The 20,794-nt window shown below is 42.9% G+C and overlaps 2 protein-coding genes across 6 annotated transcripts in view; one reads left to right on the top strand and one right to left on the bottom strand.

Annotated features, from left to right (window-relative positions):
- Window positions 1–7,507, top strand: part of fbxl16 (F-box and leucine-rich repeat protein 16) — a 49,582-nt gene extending 42,075 nt beyond the window's left edge. For 2 of the 3 annotated variants that reach the window (XM_013136164.4, XM_034295431.1), the window contains exons 5-7: window positions 208–292; window positions 1,403–1,466; window positions 7,211–7,507. In XM_013136164.4, the coding sequence (XP_012991618.1) occupies window positions 208–292; window positions 1,403–1,466; window positions 7,211–7,359 (298 nt within the window). In that variant the 3' untranslated portion in view covers window positions 7,360–7,507. The remainder of the gene's footprint in view (window positions 1–207; window positions 293–1,402; window positions 1,467–7,210) is intronic. The other variant, XM_029123797.2, reaches the window with a different exon arrangement.
- A 9,371-nt stretch (window positions 7,508–16,878) lies between these two features.
- sept12 (septin 12) overlaps window positions 16,879–20,794 on the bottom strand; it is a 108,046-nt gene continuing 104,130 nt past the window's right edge. For all 3 annotated transcript variants that reach the window (XM_034295071.1, XM_034295073.1, XM_034295072.1), the window contains 3 exons: window positions 20,321–20,417; window positions 19,029–19,080; window positions 16,879–17,253 (listed from right to left, as the gene is read on the bottom strand). In XM_034295071.1, the coding sequence (XP_034150962.1) occupies window positions 17,061–17,253; window positions 19,029–19,080; window positions 20,321–20,417 (342 nt within the window). In that variant the 3' untranslated portion in view covers window positions 16,879–17,060. The remainder of the gene's footprint in view (window positions 17,254–19,028; window positions 19,081–20,320; window positions 20,418–20,794) is intronic.

The raw sequence follows: 20,794 nt of genomic DNA, 5'->3' as shown, positions 1-20,794 counted from the left end.
CATGTGGCCTGTTGGAATTGTATCGGAGGGTGTGGACCATGGGGCTATTCCATGAAGCAACTTTGGGTCTTTTTCATTGGAATTTTCATTCTGACTAATTTTTGTATACGTTTCACTGCTTAACCCCTAATAAATCTCTCTTTCCCTCTCTCCCAATCTCTGTTTCTCTGTTTTTCTTATCTGCCACTCCTTCCTCCCTCCACCCAGGTGTGTGAGGATAACAGATACTGGTTTAGGTTACCTGTCCACCATGTCTGCTCTGAGGAGCCTCTACCTGCGTTGGTGCTGTCAGGTACGCCACACTATACACCAAAATACTGTACCCTACCCCTACGTAAATCCTGTACCCTACAACTCAATATTATACTCTACCCCCTCCCATAAATACTATACCCTACACCTAAATACTAAATACTATACCTTGCCCCCTACCCTAAATATTATTCCCTGCACCCTACCCTAAATACTATACCCTACACATAAATACTATACCCTACACCTAAGTACTGTACCCTACCCCTATGTAAATACAATACCCTACAACTAAATAATATTCCCTACCCCTCCCATAAATACTATACACTTAAATATTATACTATAATATTATATTCATATTGTATTAATATTATCCCTTACCGTAAATACTATAACCTACCCCCTACCGTAAATACTATACCCTACTGTAAATACTATAACCTACACCTAAATACTATACCCTGCACCCTATCCTAAATTCTATACTCTACACATAAATACTATACCCTATACCTAAATACTCTGCACCCTACCCTAAATACTATTCCCTACACTAAGTACTATACCCTGCATCCTAACCAAAATATTATACCCTGCACCCTGCTCTAAATACTATACCCTGCACCCTACCCTAAATACTATACCCTGCACCCTACTCTAAATACTATAATCTACACATAAATACTATACCCTATACCTAAATACTCTGCACCCTACCCTAAATACTATTCCCTGCACCCTACCCTAAATAATATACCCTGCACCCTACCCTAAATACTATACCCTGCACCCTACTCTAAATACTATACTCTACACATAAATACTATACCCTATACCTAAATACTCTGCACCCTACCCTAAATACAATACCCTGCACCCTACTCTAAATTCTGTACTTTACACATAAATACTATACCCTATACCTAAATACTCTCCACCCTACCCTAAATACTATTCCCTGCACCCTACCCTAAATACTATACCCTGCACCCTACCCTAAATACTATACCCTGCACCCTACCCTAAATACTATACCCTACACATAAATACTATACCCTATACCTAAATACCCTGCACCCTATATAAAATGTCTGGCAACCTAAGAGTTCTCAATAACGTTAATAATGATAACTGTTTCTGCTTCTAGGTGCAGGATTTTGGGCTACAGCACCTGTTCGGCATGAGGAGTCTGCGTCTTCTCTCTGTGGCAGGTACGCTACAACACTAGCCCATGTAGACCAGGTACGCTACAACACTAGCCCATGTAGACCAGGTACGCTACAACACTAGCCCATGTAGACCAGGTACGCTACAACACTAGCCCATGTAGACCAGGTACGCTACAACACTAGCCCATGTAGACCAGGTACGCTACAAAACTAGCCCATGTAGACCAGGTACGCTACAACACTAGCCCATGTAGACCAGGTACGCTACAACACTAGCCCATGTTGACCAGGTACGCTGCAACACTAGCCCATGTAGACCAGGTACGCTACAACACTAGCCCATGTAGACCAGGTACGCTACAACACTAGCCCATGTAAACCAGGTACGCTACAACACTAGCCCATGTAGACCAGGTACGCTATAACACTAGCCCATGTTGACCAGGTACGCTACAACACTAGCCCATGTAGACCAGGTACGCTACAACACTAGCCCATGTAGACCAGGTACGCTACAACACTAGCCCATGTAGACCAGGTACGCTACAACACTAGCCCATGTAGACCAGGTACGCTACAACACTAGCCCATGTAGACCAGGTACGCTACAAAACTAGCCCATGTAGACCAGGTACGCTATAACACTAGCCCATGTTGACCAGGTACGCTACAACACTAGCCCATGTAGACCAGGTACGCTACAACACTAGCCCATGTAGACCAGGTACGCTACAACACTAGTCCATGTAGACCAGGTACGCAATTTATGATGAGACAAGCAGCAGGCTCCGGACTTTGTAGGGTTACATTTTATTACCCCTGATCTAGAGGCTCCTAACATCGTTCATGAATGTATCCTGAGACTCTGACCGCTATGCACGCTGTTTGGATATACCTGTTTGGCTTCTCTTCAGAAACACAGGAGCTAGTTAGACAGGTCGCTAGCAGTACAGATCAGACAGGATTTGCCAATAACATCAATTGATCGGGTGCATGCTGTACCTCAAATGATCTTGGCAACATGTTTTAATCAGGGTTGCTGATAACAGTTGATTGTGTGGTGGTACTGAACAGAGATGGGTGGATTGTTAACAGGTGCCCCCCCCCTCAGCGGGGTAGATGTTTGTCTCGTCCACCAAACAAACAGACTCTGTGTGAGTATTGGTGTCAGACAGAAACTACAACTGAATTGCTAAACATTAAAACAACACTTCCCTGCTGAAATGGTACATTAGACAGCTGCTGCTTGTGAGACATTACAGTCTCCAGTCTAGCAAGAATCAATTCACGTCAGCTAGCATAGCTAACAAGCTATGTTCAAACCAAAGCAAGCCGACTCTTACTAAAACATTTGAAGTTATACATTTACTATTTAGCTATGCTGAACAAGGGGCATCACCAGATGTGGGTTCCACTGACTTATTTTGAACTTACCAGCACAATAATAGCACATTTAAACTCAACGATCCCTGCTGCACAAACCATTCAGGGCTGAGACTAGCTAACCACATGAGATTGGGTGCTGCCTTTACTACAGCAGTCATTCATTTTGTCATTCTTACATTCGCCGTTCAGTTACATTAGTAACGTTAGAGTGGAGCTTCTGTCATAGCTATGCAGCTGGATGGACTGTGATGAAAAATCACTGTAATATATACGTTTGTAAAATATCCCTGAAATGCCGCTGTGCAGACTAATAGGAACATGGTTGGGTTCATCATGGTTGGGTTCATCATGGTTGGGTTCATCGTGGTTGGGTTCATCGTGGTTGGGTTCATCGTGGTTGGATTCATCGTGGTTGGGTTCATCGTGGTTGGGTTCATCATGGTTGGGTTCATCATGGTTGGGTTCATCATGGTTGGGTTCATCATGGTTGGGTTCATCAACCTCACACACTGGTTTCTCAGCACACTCACTCCTGGCGTCTGGAATCTCTCACCTCTAAAGGTAGATATTCTAAGCTGTAAGTGAGTAAAATAATCCATGACACAGGAGCTGATCCTAACAGAGCAGGAAACATTAAAATAATTTACACATACAGAAGCACATGTGAGCCTGCGCACACACAGACAGACACGCACACACACTCATCCTCTCTGGCTGGGTAAATCCATTATATATGGTATTCTACAGACGTGTGACTTCAGTATGTGTGAATAATCATATTTGCTCATTACAGTCAGCTTCTAGTTCACACAGGCACATGTCAGTGCTTACCAGGCACCAGAGACTAGTCAACCTATCCAATTATTTAAATAAAAAACAATCTTTTTTTTTAACTAGAACTTTACTGTATATATTGTTGAAGTCTAACACTTCCCCAAGTTGGTTTGTTGGAAAGGAGAATAAAACACCAGGAGTCAGGTCAATTACCGTATTATATGTCCATTTATTACAGAAGCTTCTGGAGACACGTGTCGCCGCACAATGTCTAAGGATCAACATTCAACAGATCATTTTATACTTCTACTACGCCCAAAAAGATAGAGGCGTTACCTTACAAAGTGTGTGCCATTGGCCCAATCCCAGTTTTATTCCTTATAGGATAACTGCAAGTATCCCCTTGCCCCCCTTCTGGTTTCTGTCTTGTCTGTCTTACAAGTGTGTGTGTGTCTCTGACCTGTGACCTGTTTCTCACAAAACAGACATACTAAATCTTTCTCTCCCCGGCAACTGCTTAAACAGGGTTTCCTATTCTCCTACTTGCTCCTTCAGTTTCAGTTCATATTACAAACATTTAATATTTTGTTTCATTGGTTACAACAGCTTATAACAGTTCACTAACTCATACAATCACTACATCTACAATACTTTTCTCACTTTTATAATTACAATTCATATGAAAACCCTTCGATGTTCCACAATTTTACTATGGTTTTGAACTGGCTTGAATTTTGGCTTTGAACTGGCTTGAACTTTGGCTTTGAACTGGCTTGCCTTGTTGACCACATCAAGGGATTGATTATTAATTGACAATGGACCAGTGAGATGTTCTGGCTCTGGGATGGATCAGAACCAGAGAATGGCTGTTTGGGATAGATCAGAACCAGAGAATGGCTCTTTGGGATAGATCAGAACCAGAGAATGGCTCTTTGGGATAGATCAGAACCAGAGAATGGCTCTTTGGGATGGATCAGAACCAGAGAATGGCTGTTTGGGATAGATCAGAACCAGAGAATGGCTGTGTGGGATAGATCAGAACCAGAGAATGGCTGTTGGTCCTTGAGGTTGCAGGACCAGTGCATTTGCATATTAATTTGAAATTGACATAAAAAACCTGCTGAGGTGATCGCACACTGAACTGTACCTACACACAAAAGTTGTCATCGCCGACAAAATGAGGATGTCACTGGAACGTAGAAAGATTTTTCTGAATCATTTGGATTAAAATCACTTAACAAACTTTGAATAATCTGTTTTCACAGATATTTAAAAATGTAAATTAGGTGTAGGCCACCCTGGTCCTGTAAAGCTGCCACTGGTTTTTGATCTAATCAACCTGGAAAACCAGGTAAGTTGAATTTAGCCAAACACTGAACCAGTTATTAGCTGGTCAGGTCTAGTGGGAACAAGGCTGCCTTGTCTTTATGTAGATGAAGGGGGTGAAGCCCTAGGAGAGATATCATTGTTAGGCAATTCAGATGCACCCATGTCCGCACATCTTCTATCTGCCCTTCTTTCTGAAAGATGTTCAGAGTTCCCTCATCTTGGATGTTGTCCATGTGTTAAATTTGGTGTCATCGCTCTCACACTCCCTCATACTGGTCACTGGAAGTTCAACATGGCACCTCATGGCAAAGAACTCTGAGGATCTGAAAAGAAGAATTGTTGCTCTACATAAAGATGGCTTAGGCTATAAGAAGATTGCAAAGACCCTGAAACTGAGCTGCAGCACAGTGGCCAAGACCATACAGTGGTTTAACAGGACACGTTCCACTCAGAAAAGGCCATGCCATGTTCGACCAAAGAAGTTGAGTGCACATGCTCAGCGTCATATCCAGAGGTTGTCTTTGGGAAATAGACGTATGAGTGCTTCCAGCATTGCTGCAGAGGTTGAAGGGGTGGGGTGTCAGCCTGTCAGTGCTCAGACCATACGCCCGCACATTGCATTAAATTGGTCTGCATGGCTGTCGTCCCAGAAGGAAACATCTTCTAAAGATGATGCACAAGAAAGCCCGCAAACAGTTTGCTGAATACAAGCAGATTAAGGACACGGATTACTGGAACCATGTCCTGTGGTCTGATGAGACCAAGATAAACTTATTTGGTTCAGATGGTGTCAAGTGTGTGTGGCGGCAACCAGGTGAGGAGTACAAAGACAAGTGTGTCTTGCCTACAGTCATGGTCTGGGGCTGCATGAGTGCTGCCGGCACTGGGGAGCTACAGTTCATTGAGGGAACCATGAATGCCAACATGTACTGTGCCATACTGAAGCAGAGCATGATCCCCTCCCTTCGGAGACTGGGCCGCAGGGCAGTATTCCAACATGATAACGACCCCAAACACACCTCCAAGACGACCACTGCTTTGCTAAAGAAGCTGAGGGTAAAGGTGATGGACTGGCCAAGCATGTCTCCAGACCTAAACCCTATTGAGCATCTGTGGGGCATCCTCAAACGGAAGGTGGAGGAGCGCAATGTCTCTAACATCCACCAGCTCCGTGATGTCGTCATGGAGGAGTGCAAGAGGACTCTAGTGGCAACCTGTGAAGCTCTGGTGAACTTTGAGACCAAGAGGGTTAAGGCATTGCTGGAAAATGATGGTGGCCACACAAAATATTGACACTTTGGGCCCAAATTGGACATTTTCACTTAGGGGTGTACTCACTTTTATTGCCAGCGGTTTAGACATTAAAGGCTGTGTGTTGAGTTATTTTGAGGGGACAGCAAATTTACACTGTAATACAAGATGAACACTCACTACTTTACATTGTAGCAAAGTGTCATTTCTTCAGTGTTGTCACATGAAAAGATATAATCAAATATTTACAAAAATGTGAGGGGTGTACTCACTTTTGTGAGATACTGTTAGTTGTCAAGGAACTGAGATTCACCCATGGACTTCATCTTTATCTTTTGTCTCTGTACAACTCCTCCCCCTTTTGGACAACTCTGGTATCTCAGGGCAGTAAGCCTAGGCAACCCTAACCCTAGACCAAACACCTAACAAGTATAATGGTAACATAGTAAGTAGGGATGCATGTCAAATCATATTGCGATTTTTTTAGCTCAACATTGCGATTTTCCTTGAGATTTGACAGGTCCTTTTGATGTGACGTCTTTGGAGTAACGCTTGTCCTTTTGATGTGGTTTAGAGCATGTCTCTGACTAAATGATATGTTATTGTCTCTTATTTCTTTATGTCTCTGTGGGCTCTTCTCATATGGAGTAACACTCCATAAAGAAGGGATGTGTGGTGTGACAGTAGCCCTGCCTCAACTCCTCCAACATAAAAATATTGAGAAAAATATTTGAAGTAATGTATTGTTGGAAATATTTTGTCTGCACATGTAAACCGAATAAATGCTGACGATGCACTTTTGGGCATGTTAATGGGCCTGCACAGCTAACGTGTCCCCCCCAACCCGCGCCTGTTATTATTTTATAGGGTTTTGACTATCACTTTTGTTTGTTTTGGGACAAAAAGAAATTGGGAAATTTTAGAAATACTGCCTGTCTGTCCTCCCCTCTCTCTCCATCCTTCTGCCTGTCTCTACTCCTCCTTTCTTTCCCTTTTACTGTATTTTCTCTCCATTCACACCCTTTCTTTTTCTCCTTCCCTTCCAGGTTGTCCTCTTCTGACCACTACTGGTCTGTCTGGTTTGATCCAGATTCAGGATCTAGAGGAGTTGGAGCTCACCAACTGTCCTGGAGCCACAGCTGAACTCTTCAAGTACTACTCTCAGCACCTGCCTCGCTGTATGGTCATCGAGTAGGCCTCTACCCCCAGACCCTCAACCAGTAGGCCTCTACCCCCAGCCCCTCAACCAGTAGGCCTCTACCCCCAGACCCTCAACCAGTAGGCCTCTACCCCCAGCCCCTCAACCAGTAGGCCTCTACCCCCCACCCCTTCAACCAGTAGGCCTCTACCCCCCCACCCCTTCAACCAGTAGGCCCCTACCCCCCACCCCTTCAACCAGTAGGCCTCTACCCCCCACCCCTTCAACCAGTAGGCCTCTACCCCCCACCCCTTCAACCAGTAGGCCTCTACCCCCCCACCCCTTCAACCAGTAGGCCTCTACCCCCCACCCCTTCAACCAGTAGGCCTCTACCCCCCCACCCCTTCAACCAGTAGGCCTCTACCCCCCACCCCTTCAACCAGTAGGCCTCAACCCCCCACCCCTTCAACCAGTAGGCCTCTACCCCCAGACCCTCAACCAGTAGGCCTCAACCCCCCACCCCTTCAACCAGTAGGCCTCTACCCCCAGACCCTCAACCAGTAGGCCTCTACCCCCAGACCCTCAACCAGTCTCCAGCATTAATCATCTGACCTACATCACACCTCCTCCCCAGTCTCCAGCATTAATCATCTGACCTACATCACGCCTCCTCCCCAGTCTCCAGCATTAATCATCTGACCTACATCACACCTCCTCCCCAGTCTCCAGCATTAATCATCTGACCTACATCACACCTCCTCCCCAGTCTCCAGCATTAATCATCTGACCTACATCACGCCTCCTCCCCTGTCTCCAGCATTAATCATCTGACCTACATCACACCTCCTCCCCAGTCTCCAGCATTAATCATCTGACCTACATCACACCTCCTCCCCAGTCTCCAGCATTCAGCACCTGGCCTAAATCACACCTCCTCCTTAACCTAACAAACACAGGCAATGATGAACATTAGACAATGACTGATGAAGATGTATCCTTCGCTTTACCCAGGATCTACCAGTGAAAAAAGGGAACAAAACAATTCATTAGAGGTTTGAAGAAATGTTACAAACCGACCAGATATGACAGTTTAACAGGACTTTGGTGTAGGATGAGTTCAGTTCATTTACCACGCACGCACACAGACGCAACAAGTCTCTCCACCGGAATAACCCACATAGCTTGGTTGTTACGTTGTGACTTCATCAGGTGACGTAGTGACATCATCAGGTGATCTAGTGACATCATCAGGTGACGTAGTGACATCATCAAGTGTATTATGTTATTCTAAAAGTATGAAGGTGAGTTCAGGAATATTTGAACTGGCTCTCCTGAGAGAAAAGAGAGAGAGAGAAGAGAGACACCCCCTCTCTCTCCCTCCCTGTCTGTGGAGGTGAGCCCAGGTCTGATCCTCTCCTCAGGACAACTCCTCCATTTCCATGACTTGGTAGAACAACCCCCTGGGGCAGAACGCCTCACTTTCTCCTATCATTGCCAATTAATTTCTCTCAGTCTTGTTTTATTGTGGATATCATTACTACTATTATTATTTTTGTAAACATTATTTTTGGAATCTTGAGGATAACTGTGAATTAATTCCTGTGTGGATGGAGGAACTGCATCCAAGGCTTTGTGTTTCAGGGTGACTGGTAAAGGTTTCAGGACCAGGGCTTTCAGGTTTGGAAACTAAAACACCCAAAAACACTCGGGGTTGTGGAAACTACACTACCCAAAAAACACTGGGGATTGTGGAAACTACATTACCCAAAAAAAAACACTGGGGTTGTGGAAACTACACTACCCAAAAACACTGGGGATTGTGGAAACTACACTACCCAAAAAACACTGGAGGTTTTGGAAACTACACTACCCAGATAACACTGGGGGTTTTGGAGAAGAACCTCACAGGGTCAACCTGACAACCCTGAGGATGTAATTCTGAGGTCATCTGATCAGACTCTACAGAGGTCAGGGTGAGGTTCATGACAGACTGAGATCATTAAGACTCTATTTGATTGGTCAAGCTTGACCTTTCCAGCAACTCTGTTTTCATTCCATTTGGTGTCTGTTTAATTAGTAGTGGGGGAAATTGACCCATCATACTAATCCTTCATACAACAGTTTTACCTGTTGGCATCCTGCCAACATAATTATGACTTAAATGTAATTTAATGTCTCAATGCTTCGTGACAGCACCTCTTTTTACACTGTCCCTCACAGTATTTTAGACACACACACACAGCTGTTGCATCTCTGAATCAACTAAACACAAATGTTGACTATTTCTCTGTAGTGTAACAGTCAACATTTGTTAGGTGAGTGCCCTGACAGGTCTTAAAGGTGTTACTGTTTCTGAAACCAAGGTGGGTCCACGATAGAGATGGAGAGAGACTGATGGAGGGTCCATGATAAAGAGAGAGACCGTTGGAGGGTCCACAATAGAGAGGAAGAAAGCGTAATGGAGAGTGACATTTTCCCCCGAATGATACCAGGCCAGAGAGCTTTATTTTCCCCTAATGTATGAAGCCAGGTTGGGACAAGAGTTAGCTGATAGGAGCAACATCTGCAGTTAACACATGGCTTTGCCCTTTTCCCAGCATGCTTTGTGGTCCCTGACATAATATGGTGGCTCTGATAGAGGGATGGATTGTGAACAGTGTTCCCTCTAAACATGTTTGGGTTTGAGCAGATCTCTGGTGTAAGTTGTGATACTTCTGGCACACGTTTTCACCGTCTGTACAGTTTTAAACGATAGACAAATGACTAATTGGGTTGTTTGAGCATTATGTCAGAAAAAGACGAAGAAGGAACTTCCATAATAAGAAAAGTATGTAAATACTTTTTGGATATATTTTAAAATATTGTACATTTAGGTACAAAGGATGTGGCCAATTTCTGTGTTTGCATTAATCTAGCATATTATTTAATGTATGCCATGCATTTCCGTATTTTTTATGATATTTTTATTTTAGTATGGTTCACCTAAAACTTGGTTAATAATTCGATGAGTAACAAATAATATCAACAAATGGATTCATAGGGAAGCCCCTGGGCAAGCCTTTCTTTTGTCTGGCGTCACTGGAGGTGGCACTCCAACACAGCTTAGAGGGAACATTGTCCCTGTCATTTCTCCCATTCCTCCATAATCATCCCTTCTGAACCAGCTTGTCCCTGTAATATCTGACTCTCCTCTTTAACCACCTCTTCTGAACCAGTTCTTCTCAAAGCTGTGTGTTCTCTGCACATCTCTCCTCAGGAGGATGGTTTCATTATGAGGTTCAGGTGGAGATTATGGTAGTGTACAGTGTAACATAAACCTCCACACCTTACCTCCTCACCTCAGTAACATGGCACTATTAACCCCCAAACAAAGATGTAGAAGAAAGTCCCCCCCCTGACCTATTCTCATGGACAGAGCTTTGGTTGCACCTTTGAGACATGATGGAATTTAAACTATGTATTTCATTTGAGGTTTCTGAAGATTACTTCTAGTTTTTATGCTTCACAGAAAGATGAAATGTCAGAAAAACTAATTTGTCAGGTTGTTAACAAGTCGTTAACAAGTGCCACTTTTATTTAATGATTGATAGATTTTTGATGATGTGCTGTAAATAATGTAATTATTTATTTATTAATCAATTAATTTATTTATTTATTGAGGAGATTGTGATTGGTCAGCCAATCAGACCAGTTTGAAGCGCAACCTAGCCTGCTGGTTTGGTGACTGGTTAGGGAGACAGCAGGTGGCGCTGTTGCTAGCTAATAATGTTAGCTTTTAAATAACCAACGTTTACTCTGAAAGGCTTTCATTCCAGTCTGGCACTGTATATATAGGATTCAAATTTTAGACCATGACTATTTCATTTGTTGAATCAGTTCTTGTGTTAATGCTGGGCTGTAACAAAAGCCTGCTCACCGTTGCCCTCCTCTGGGCTAGACCCAGCTGTTTAATATGACCTCATGACCTCTAGTCACCTAGGCACTTCCAGGAGGTGAAACAGGAGATGGATGAGATCCCGTGCTGCTGGGTTTGAGACAGCTATTATATGTCGCAGATTGGAGTTTTAGCTAGTGAGCATTGAAGCAGCAGACCATGGCCAACCATATCAGCCCTTGAAGAACTCCTAGCACCAGTCACACACAAGCCTATACAACCCAGTTCATCGACGGCTGAAATAGTAACGTCCTGTATTTATGCATGTGATTATGGCTGTTGCCTCTCTCATCACCGTGACAACAAGCCTTCTGATATCAGCTGTTAGGGTTGCCCTGTGTTAGACCACTTATCTTTTGGATCGTGGGATCTCTTTAAAGGGTGTCCGAGTTCGTTCAACTCCCCAGCAATATTAATTAACGCAACCACACAAAACACTCGCAGGTATGTACTTGTAAATGCTGTTATGTTCTGAATGTTGAATATCTGAGTTCTGTTGAAGCGTGATGCTGTATATGAAATGTGTAAACATCAGGAACACTTCCAGATCCCATACAGACAGGGTCCAAGTACACCATCAATCAGTCTCTGTTAGTCAATTCAATGTAACTGCAGTTCTATGTTACTACAGTTCTATGTTACTACTGCTCTATGTTACTGTACAGACCTTTTTTTTCTGTACGCTGTTCATATTTTGGTTAAAACCTCTCCCTTTCTCACACTCTTTCAGTGTCTTTCTGACGTTCTCTCTCTCTTCACTCCTCTGGGCTCCTTTGGACTCAGCATAATAGAAATGTCCAGGGGCGTTTGTGATGTGTCTTCTGAGAAAGCAACGCAACAGATTTACTCTGTTCTGAATGAAAGTACAATAACAATAAAACAGAGGAACATGTTTAGGGGTTACTGAAGGCTATCTTTGAGGAACATGTTTAGGGGTTACTGAAGGCTATCTTTGAGGAACATGTTTAGGGGTTACTGAAGGCTATCTTTGAGGAACATGTTTAGGGGTTACTGAAGGCTATCTTTGGGGAACATGTTTAGGGGTTACTGAAGGCTATCTTTGAGGAACATGTTTAGGGGTTACTGAAGGCTATCTTTGGGGAACATGTTTAGGGGTTACTGAAGGCTATCTTTGGGGAACATGTTTAGGGGTTACTGAAGGCTATCTTTGGGGAACATGTTTAGGGGTTACTGAAGGCTATCTTTGGGGAACATGTTTAGGGGTTACTGAAGGCTATCTTTGGGGAACATGTTTAGGGGTTACTGAAGGCTATCTTTGGGGAACATGTTTAGGGGTTACTGAAGGCTATCTTTGGGGAACATGTTTAGGGGTTACTGAAGGCTATCTTAGAGGAATATGACTTCTAACACTGGTTTAACCACTTCATAATCAGGTCTGATATGAAGGGCAGCCAAAGAAAGGTCAGAAGAATGAAAGTCATTGGAGCATAAAAACACTATTTGTTATATTTGGGAACATGAAATCCTGACTTTACATTAACATTAATAATTAGCCAGTTCAATTGTTACTTGTAGTCTGTCATAATGTAATGTGGCTTAGCAAGGAACACTGGCTGGAGACACTGGTCAAAGGAACACTGGCTGGAGACACTGGTCAAAGGAACACTGGCTGGAGACACTGGTCAAAGGAACACTGGCTGGAGACACTGGTCAAAGGGACCCAAACGAAGACATTTAAAGGCTGAGATTCAGTCAGTGCTACGCTGTGTAAAATGTTAATGCGTTTGGCAGGGAGACATTCAAGCTAAATACTGCATTTTGGCTCAATGGGAAATATATGAACTTGTAGTGTTCAGCTTGCTATGATGCAGTTGGAGAGATGAATCCCTGCCTTGGTCTTGGGTAAACAAGATGTGCAACAACACAGCGTCAATTCAACAGAGTGATTTGGTTGTGACACCTGTGTTTGATGTGGAGGGGACACCTCTTGGTACAGCTGGAAAGACAGCTGGAATCTGTGGGACTGGCGTGAATCACTTCTGTCTCCAGGCAAATCCCTCCAGTATCCCTCCTAAATGATGTATTCAATAACGGGTATCGTTTGGGTACCAATCTATTTATTATTTGTGACAAAGAGGTTTTATGATTTTTTTGGGGGGGGGCAGGGGATGTTTTTGGTTGTTTTGCTCATTGTTTGGTGTAAATACTGATACTGTGGTGATGGTATGAAACATTTTATTTGACAGGAGGAGTGTTTTGGTGAATCTAATGGTTTTAACAGGAGAGCAGAGGTTGTCTGCTGGATCTACTGGACGGCTGCAGTGCCTTGTTAAGAGAGCAGTTGTTGTTTTTGACATGGTTTGGTTCCAGTCTGCACCGTTTTAGTAAAAGTTGTACAAAATTAAACTGTGTGCCTTGTCTTTTTACTTTGGTGACCTCCATGTTCTGCCATTTGGATGTGATGCTCAAAATCTTTTAAATGGATATGAAAATTTTCTAGGCTTGAATGGGATTTGTGCCAGAAATGCTAAAATGCTAGCATTTAGAAACAATAACAAAAGAAAAACCAAGCATGTATTCCTGTCATAATTTCGCCATAGCCTGGGTACAGACACCAATGTACCATTTTGTAATTTGGGTGAACTATCCCTTTACAACAAAACTTTATTCTACCTTTCTTCCCATTTCTGTCCAATAAAATATACCAGAAATACTGTTAATGTTTAGATAGATTTTGTTTATTTATTTAAACTTATTTCCTGGCAAAAAATATGGTTGACGGGACCAACTCCTGGACAGGGGTGACAGGAATAACTCCTGGACACAGGTGACAGGAACAACTCCTGGACACAGGTGACAGGAATAACTCCTGGACATGGGTGACGGGAACAACTCCTGGCTATGGTTGACGGGAGCAACTCCTGGACAGGTGATGGGAATAACTCCTGGACAGGGGCGACGGGAACAACTCCTGGTAAGGGTTGACAGATACAACTCCTGGTAAGGGTTGACAGGAACAACTCCTGGTAAGGGTTGATAGGAACAACTCCTGGTTAGGGTTTACAGGAACAACTGGTAAGGGTTGACAGGAAAAACTCCTGGTAAGGGGGTGACGGGAACAACTCCTGGTAAGGGTTGACAGGAACAACTCCTGGTAAGGGTTGACAGGAACAACTCCTGGTTAGGGTTTACAGGAACAACTCCTGGTAAGGGTTGACAGGAACAACTCCTGGTAAGGGGGTGACGGGAACAACTCCAGTCTAGGGATGATTTCCACCCTTCACCCATTCATCGCTGGGACAGACTCCTGGCCTTAGTCATGAGTAACAGGGCCACACGGCTCAGACAGTGACAATCATTTAATGGTAAATCAACGTTGTTTACACGTATATTAACATGGTGAGGAAGCAGTTAGTACAGAACAAGACAGGAGCATAAAACATCAGGCCGCACATAAATGACATTGTCATATACTGTGTGTGTGTGCGAGTGTGTGTAATTATGCATGTTTATTGTTTGCACACACTCTGTTTAAGACCTGGAAGAAAGGCTGTGAACAAAGCCGACACTAACAATCTACATCAGAGTTCATCTTCAGTTAACATCAACACAGAATATACTAATGATGTGATCTGAAGAGTATCAGAGAGTGTAACAGGGTCAGTCTGTGAAGCTAGGATAGGCATTTGAATGGGCAAACCTGTTCCTTCTAGCAACAGTTTCCCAGGTACATATGTGTTAAATCATGTGTTCTATAATGCGTAATTGTCTGGTAATGTGAACAGAAACAGTATGTCTGGATTAACATCCGTCTCTGCATCGTGGTGAGAGAGACTTCGATTGGACCAGTGTGTCTTGCCTGGGGCTATCCAGGATCCCATTTAGACGTTCCCCTCTTTGGTCCTCTCTGCCTTGCCTCAGAATGGCCCTGTCTCTCCAAACAGTACAGCTTACCTCAATGTGAGAAACCACCAGGTCAACATAGAACATTTACATGCAAGTATGTATGGATGTGTGTACAGTCACGGGAGCTACGACATTCCAGGAGACATCTCCCAGACATTTCAATGGGACGTGGTTAAGACAGTCTGAAGATGCAACACTACTCAGAAAAAGAAAACCCATGCCTTGTCCCACATCGTATCCGTAACAACCAGCTCTAAACATGAGTGAAAACAGAAAAAAACAAAAGACAATATATCAGTGAAAAAAAGCATCATTTGCAAAGTCTTTTTTTTTCTTCTTTTTTTTTACATATGGTAAGTCAAAATGCTTATTAAATGAAGCGTCTTAATAGACCAAAAAATTAAAATGGTTTAACCTCCAAGCAGGAGAGTGTGTTATAAATGTTTATAATCACTTCATAGTGCCTAAGTCTGTCTTATACATGTTGATAAGCAATGCAGAGGCTAGGCTACCACTTTCATACAGATTTATAAAAGCTGTCATGCATTTGAGAGGCGGACAGACAGAAAACAATATTCAATCAAAGCCACACTGCAGTGGGTCAAACATTATCATGAACACCCAATATCGGATATGCAAAGAAACTGATCCTGGAGACTGACAGGTACTGAAGCCTGTTCCATCATTAACGTGGAGTTTGGGAACAGTTAACGTGGAGTTTGGGAACAGTTAACATGGAGTTTGGGGACAGATAACATGGAGTTTGGGGACAGTTAACGTGGAGTTTGGGGACAGATAATATGGAGTTTGGGGACAGATAACATAGAGTTTGGGGACAGTTAACGTGGAGTTAGGGGACAGATAATATGGAGTTTGGGGACAGTTAAAGTGGAGTTTGGGGACAGATAATATGAAGTTTGGGGACAGTTAACGTGGAGTTTGGTACAGTTAATGTGGAGTTAGGGGACAGATAATATGGAGTTTGGAGTATGGGGACAGATAACAGAGTTTGAGGACAGTCAGTGTGGAGCTTGGGGACAATTAACGTGGAATTTGGGGACAGTTAACATGGAATTTGAGGACAGTTAACGTGGAATTTCTGCACCGTTAACATGGATTTAGGGAACAGTTAACATGACATTTTTGGACTGTTTACATGGATGTAGGGGACAGTTAACGTGGAGTTTGAAGACAGTTAACGTGAAATTTGGGGACAGTTAACGTGGAGTTTGAAGACAGTTAACATGGAATTTGGGGACAGTTAACGTGGAGTCTGAAGACAGTAAACATGGAATTTGGGGACAGCTAACATGGAGTTTGGGGACAATAAATGGAAGTGGGCTGCTTGCAGTTATATCACTCACATGTGGATGATTCCAGTTTCCACAATTCAGTTCAGGTTGTAGGCGTGTAAATAAGGATATCAGAACTGTGAGTTCGATTGAATATTATGGAGCATAACGAATAACGTTCTCATACCCATTCTGTCCTTTTTATCATCAGCTCTCTGTTTTTGTCAAACTCCGATCTTCTTGCTTTCTCACTTGCGCTCTCTTTTTCTTTAACATTCTCACTTTTCTTTAACTCTCCTTAACTCCATCTATCTCTCTGTCTCTGCTTGCTGAGCACTGTGGGATTCTAGGAAACATATACCATTCTGAAAAAATATATTCATATATGAAGTTTAAATGCATTTCTTATCAATAATGTCTTTAGTAAAACTCAATAAAATGTTCTTTTTTAAAATCCGAGGTGTGTTGGTCTATCCCCCCCCCCCCCCCCCCGCCCCCAAATAAAATCTCTTCTGTCTGGGAGTAATAAAGTTCTTTGCTTTCTCTTTCTACCTTTCATTTATTTATTTATATCATGTGATCTGAATAGGCGAAACAGTAGGCCAATCATTTTGCAGTCAAAACCGGGAATAGGAAGCTGTTAGTGATGCTCTTAGGGTCATCTCTCAGAGGTGGCTCTCTGAGTCACTCCTGTCCGAGGTTCCGTTGGTCCCGTTGGTTCTGTTGGTTCCGTTCTCCATGGGGAAACAGGACAGGGCAAGGCCGTGGACGGTGAGGTTGCTCTCATTCAGCCTCCTGACTCGGAACGTCTCATAGTGGATGTTATGGGTCACATCCTTCAGGTCCTGCAGATGGGACCTGAACAAACATACAGATCAACATCTTTCCATCAGTCTATATACCTGTCTATATAGTTACTGTTGTATTCAGGGTGGTCTATATAGTTACTATTGCATTCAGGGTGGTCTATATAGTTACTATTGTATTCAGAGTAGTCTTTATAGTTACTGTTGTATTCAGTTTGGTCTTTATAGTGGGTGTTGTATTCAAGGTGGTCTATATAGCTAGCATTGTATTCAGGTGGGTCTTAATAGTTGGTGTTGTATTTTGGGAGGTGTATGTAGTTAGTGTTGTATTCAGGGTGGTCTATATAGTTACTGTTGTATTCAGGTTGGTCTATATAGTTACTGTTGTATTCAGGTTGGTCTATATAGTTACTGTTGTATTCAGGGTGGTCTATATAGCTACTATTGTGTTCAGGGTGGTCTTTATAGTTGGTGTTGTGTTGTAATCAGAGTGGTCTATATAGTAACTGTTGTATTCAGGGTGGTCTATATAGTTACTATTGCATTCAGGGTGGTCTATATAGTTACTATTGTATTCAGAGTAGTCTTTATAGCTACTGTTGTATTCAGTTTGGTCTTCATAGTGGGTGTTGTATTCAAGGTGGTCCATAAAGTTACTGTTGTATTCAGGGTGGTCTATATAGCTACTACTGTGTTCAGGGTGGTCTTTATAGTTGGTGTTGTGTTGTAATCAGAGTGGTCTATATAGTAACTGTTGTATTCATGGTGGTCTATATAGTTATTATTGCATTCAGGGTGGTCTATATAGTTACTATTGTATTATAGTTGGTGTGGTATTTTGGGAGGTCTATGTAGTTAGTGCTGTAGTCAGGATGGTCTATGTAGTTGGTGGTAAGTTGTAGTGAGGGTGGTCAATATAGTTGGTGTTGTAGTCAGGATGGTCTATGTAGTTGGTGGTAAGTTGTAGTGAGGGTGGTCAATATAGTTGGTGTTGTAGTCAGGATGGTCTATATAGTCAATGTTGTGTTATAATCTGGGTGGTCTAAGTGGTAGTAAGAATCTGGTTCTCAAACTACAGTGACAATAGAGTTGTGTAGTATTTAGGGTGGTCTGAGTCAGTGTTGTATAGTAGATAGGTAGTAGGAAAGGTGGTTTATGTTAGTGTTGTACAGCAGTTAGGGCAGTCTGTGTCAGTGTGGTATAGTAGTTAAGTAGTAGAGTGGTCTATGTCAGTGTGGTATAGTAGTTAAGTAGTAGAGTGGTCTATGTCAGTGTGGTATAGTAGTTAGGTAGTAGAGTGGTCTATGTCAGTGTGGTATAGTAGTTAGGTAGTAGTTAGAGTGTCTGTGTTAGCGTGGTATAGTAGATAGGTAGTAGTTAGAGTGGTCTGTGTCAGTGTGGTATAGTAGTTAGGTATTAGAGTAGTCTATGTCAGTGTGGTATAGTAGTTGGGTAGTAGAGTGGTCTATGTCAGTGTGGTATAGTAGTTAGATAGTAGTTAGAGTGTCTGTGTTAGCGTGGTATAGTAGATAGGTAGTAGTTAGAGTGGTCTGTGTCAGTGTGGTATAGTAGTTAGGTATTAGAGTAGTCTATGTCAGTGTGGTATAGTAGTTGGGTAGTAGAGTGGTCTATGTCAGTGTGGTATAGTAGTTAGATAGTAGTTAGAGTGTCTGTGTTAGCGTGGTATAGTAGATAGGTAGTAGTTAGAGTGGTCTGTGTTAGCGTGGTATAGTTGTTAGGTAGTAGTTAGAGTTGTCTGTGTTAGCGTGGTATAGTTGTTAGGTAGTAGTTAGAGTGGTCTATATTAATGTTAGGACTGTAACTCACCTAATCAGAAGATCTCTCAAGTTGGCAAACTCACAATGTGCCATGTTTTCAACTACGAACAGACAGAACCAAGACACAGCATGATTAAAACACTCTTCAAACCAGATAAACCTGGAATACTCCACCAGTTATTGTATCTAGTTATGTCAGTCACTTTCTCTCTGTCTATCCTGCTCTCTCATCTATTCAGGGGAAGAATTATGTTACATTGCCCAAGCAATTCAACTGCTTCCCCTTGAAGCCAGGACAACAGAATCCCTGCCAATTCTGAAAAGTGGCTGAAAACCCACTCTGATGAGGATCTTAATTAACTTGTGTTTCTACTGCTAGAGGGCAGTAGAGGGTGGTTCTGGTCATGATTCCAACATAAGACCATTTTGAAGTGTACTAAGGCCCGAAATGGGGTGTTTACCCCGGTACCAGGGCTAAACAGGTGATTTATGCTCATGTTGAAACAGACTTTCCTGTTTCCACTATACATTTAGGTATCAAGGACTTAAGGAGGAGCTCAGATGGGGATGAAATCGTAAACTATCAATGTGGTTTGGTATCCCGGCTACGAAAAATAAAACGCTATATTTTTCTGGTAGTAAAATAACATAAATAATAACACCATGCTCAGTTTGTTTCCAATACGTCATTGGAACTTGAGTAATAAAATTAATTTCTTCCTGAAACTGCTGCAACTGGCTCCTTCTCCACCTACATTCACGACACCCCAACTAAGCCAGTGTATTCAGTATTCAGTTTAAAGTATTTTGCCAAAACTATCCACCTTTGGTAGAATGATTTGGTAGAATTCTGAGGTATTTTGTGTTGTAATTGGTTTTGGAGGCTACATCTCGGTCTCACCGCTCTGTTTTTCTGTTGAGTCAATGGCTTCGTACCACCATCGGTCGTTCCAACTCTTTCCATTGTGAATCTTTGCTTTCCTGTACTGTTGCTTTATTTTCTTTATTTTATCAGGGATCTGTTTGTTAGATCGGATGAAAGCCATCACGAGAAGCCTACGATTAAGCAAATCATACACATCACTATTTCAACATGTGGCGTTTTCACAGCACATAACGCCTCAACCAACCAACGCAAACCCCGCCCTAAGTCCTTAAGTCCTTCAGTCCATGGCCTAGTGGCCGACTGGCACTGATCTTTGTCAATGGAAACAGAACATAGTCTGGACTTTAGGGTAAAACCAGTGGAAACGAGGCATAATTAAATATGTGAATACTTTATGCAGTACATCAGTTCTACAAACATTCTCATCATTAATATCATCACCATTCTCCACTCACCCTCAATGATGCCCCATTTGGTTTTCCTTCCCAAGACTTTGTTTCCGTTCACCTGGTGCTCCTTGTCTGTCCCAACAACCGCAAAAGGAATGTTTTCCTGAACACCAGGGAAGAACACCAGGAGAGGTCAGAGCAGGTGGTTTTGGGCAGAATACCAGGAGAGGTCAAGACGGGTAGTGTTGAGGAGAATACCAGGAGAGGTCAAGACGGGTAGTGTTGAGGAGAATACCAGGAGAGGTCAAGACGGGTAGTGTTGAGGAGAATACCAGGAGAGGTCAAGACGGGTAGTGTTGAGGAGAATACCAGGAGAGGTCAAGCGAGTGGTGTGGGGGAGAATACCAGGAGAGGTCAAGCGAGTGGTGTTGGGGACAGTAACAGGAGAGGTCAAGCGAGTGGTGTTGGGGACAGTACCAGGAGAGGTCAAGCGAGTGGTGTTGGGGACAGTACCAGCAGAGGTCAAGCGAGTGGTGTTGG

The sequence above is a fragment of the Esox lucius genome, chromosome 11 (genome assembly GCF_011004845.1).
Source record: "Esox lucius isolate fEsoLuc1 chromosome 11, fEsoLuc1.pri, whole genome shotgun sequence".
Taxonomy (NCBI): domain Eukaryota; kingdom Metazoa; phylum Chordata; class Actinopteri; order Esociformes; family Esocidae; genus Esox; species Esox lucius.
Note: the sequence above shows the minus strand (reverse complement) of the source record. Positions and strands in the feature narration are given on the sequence as shown.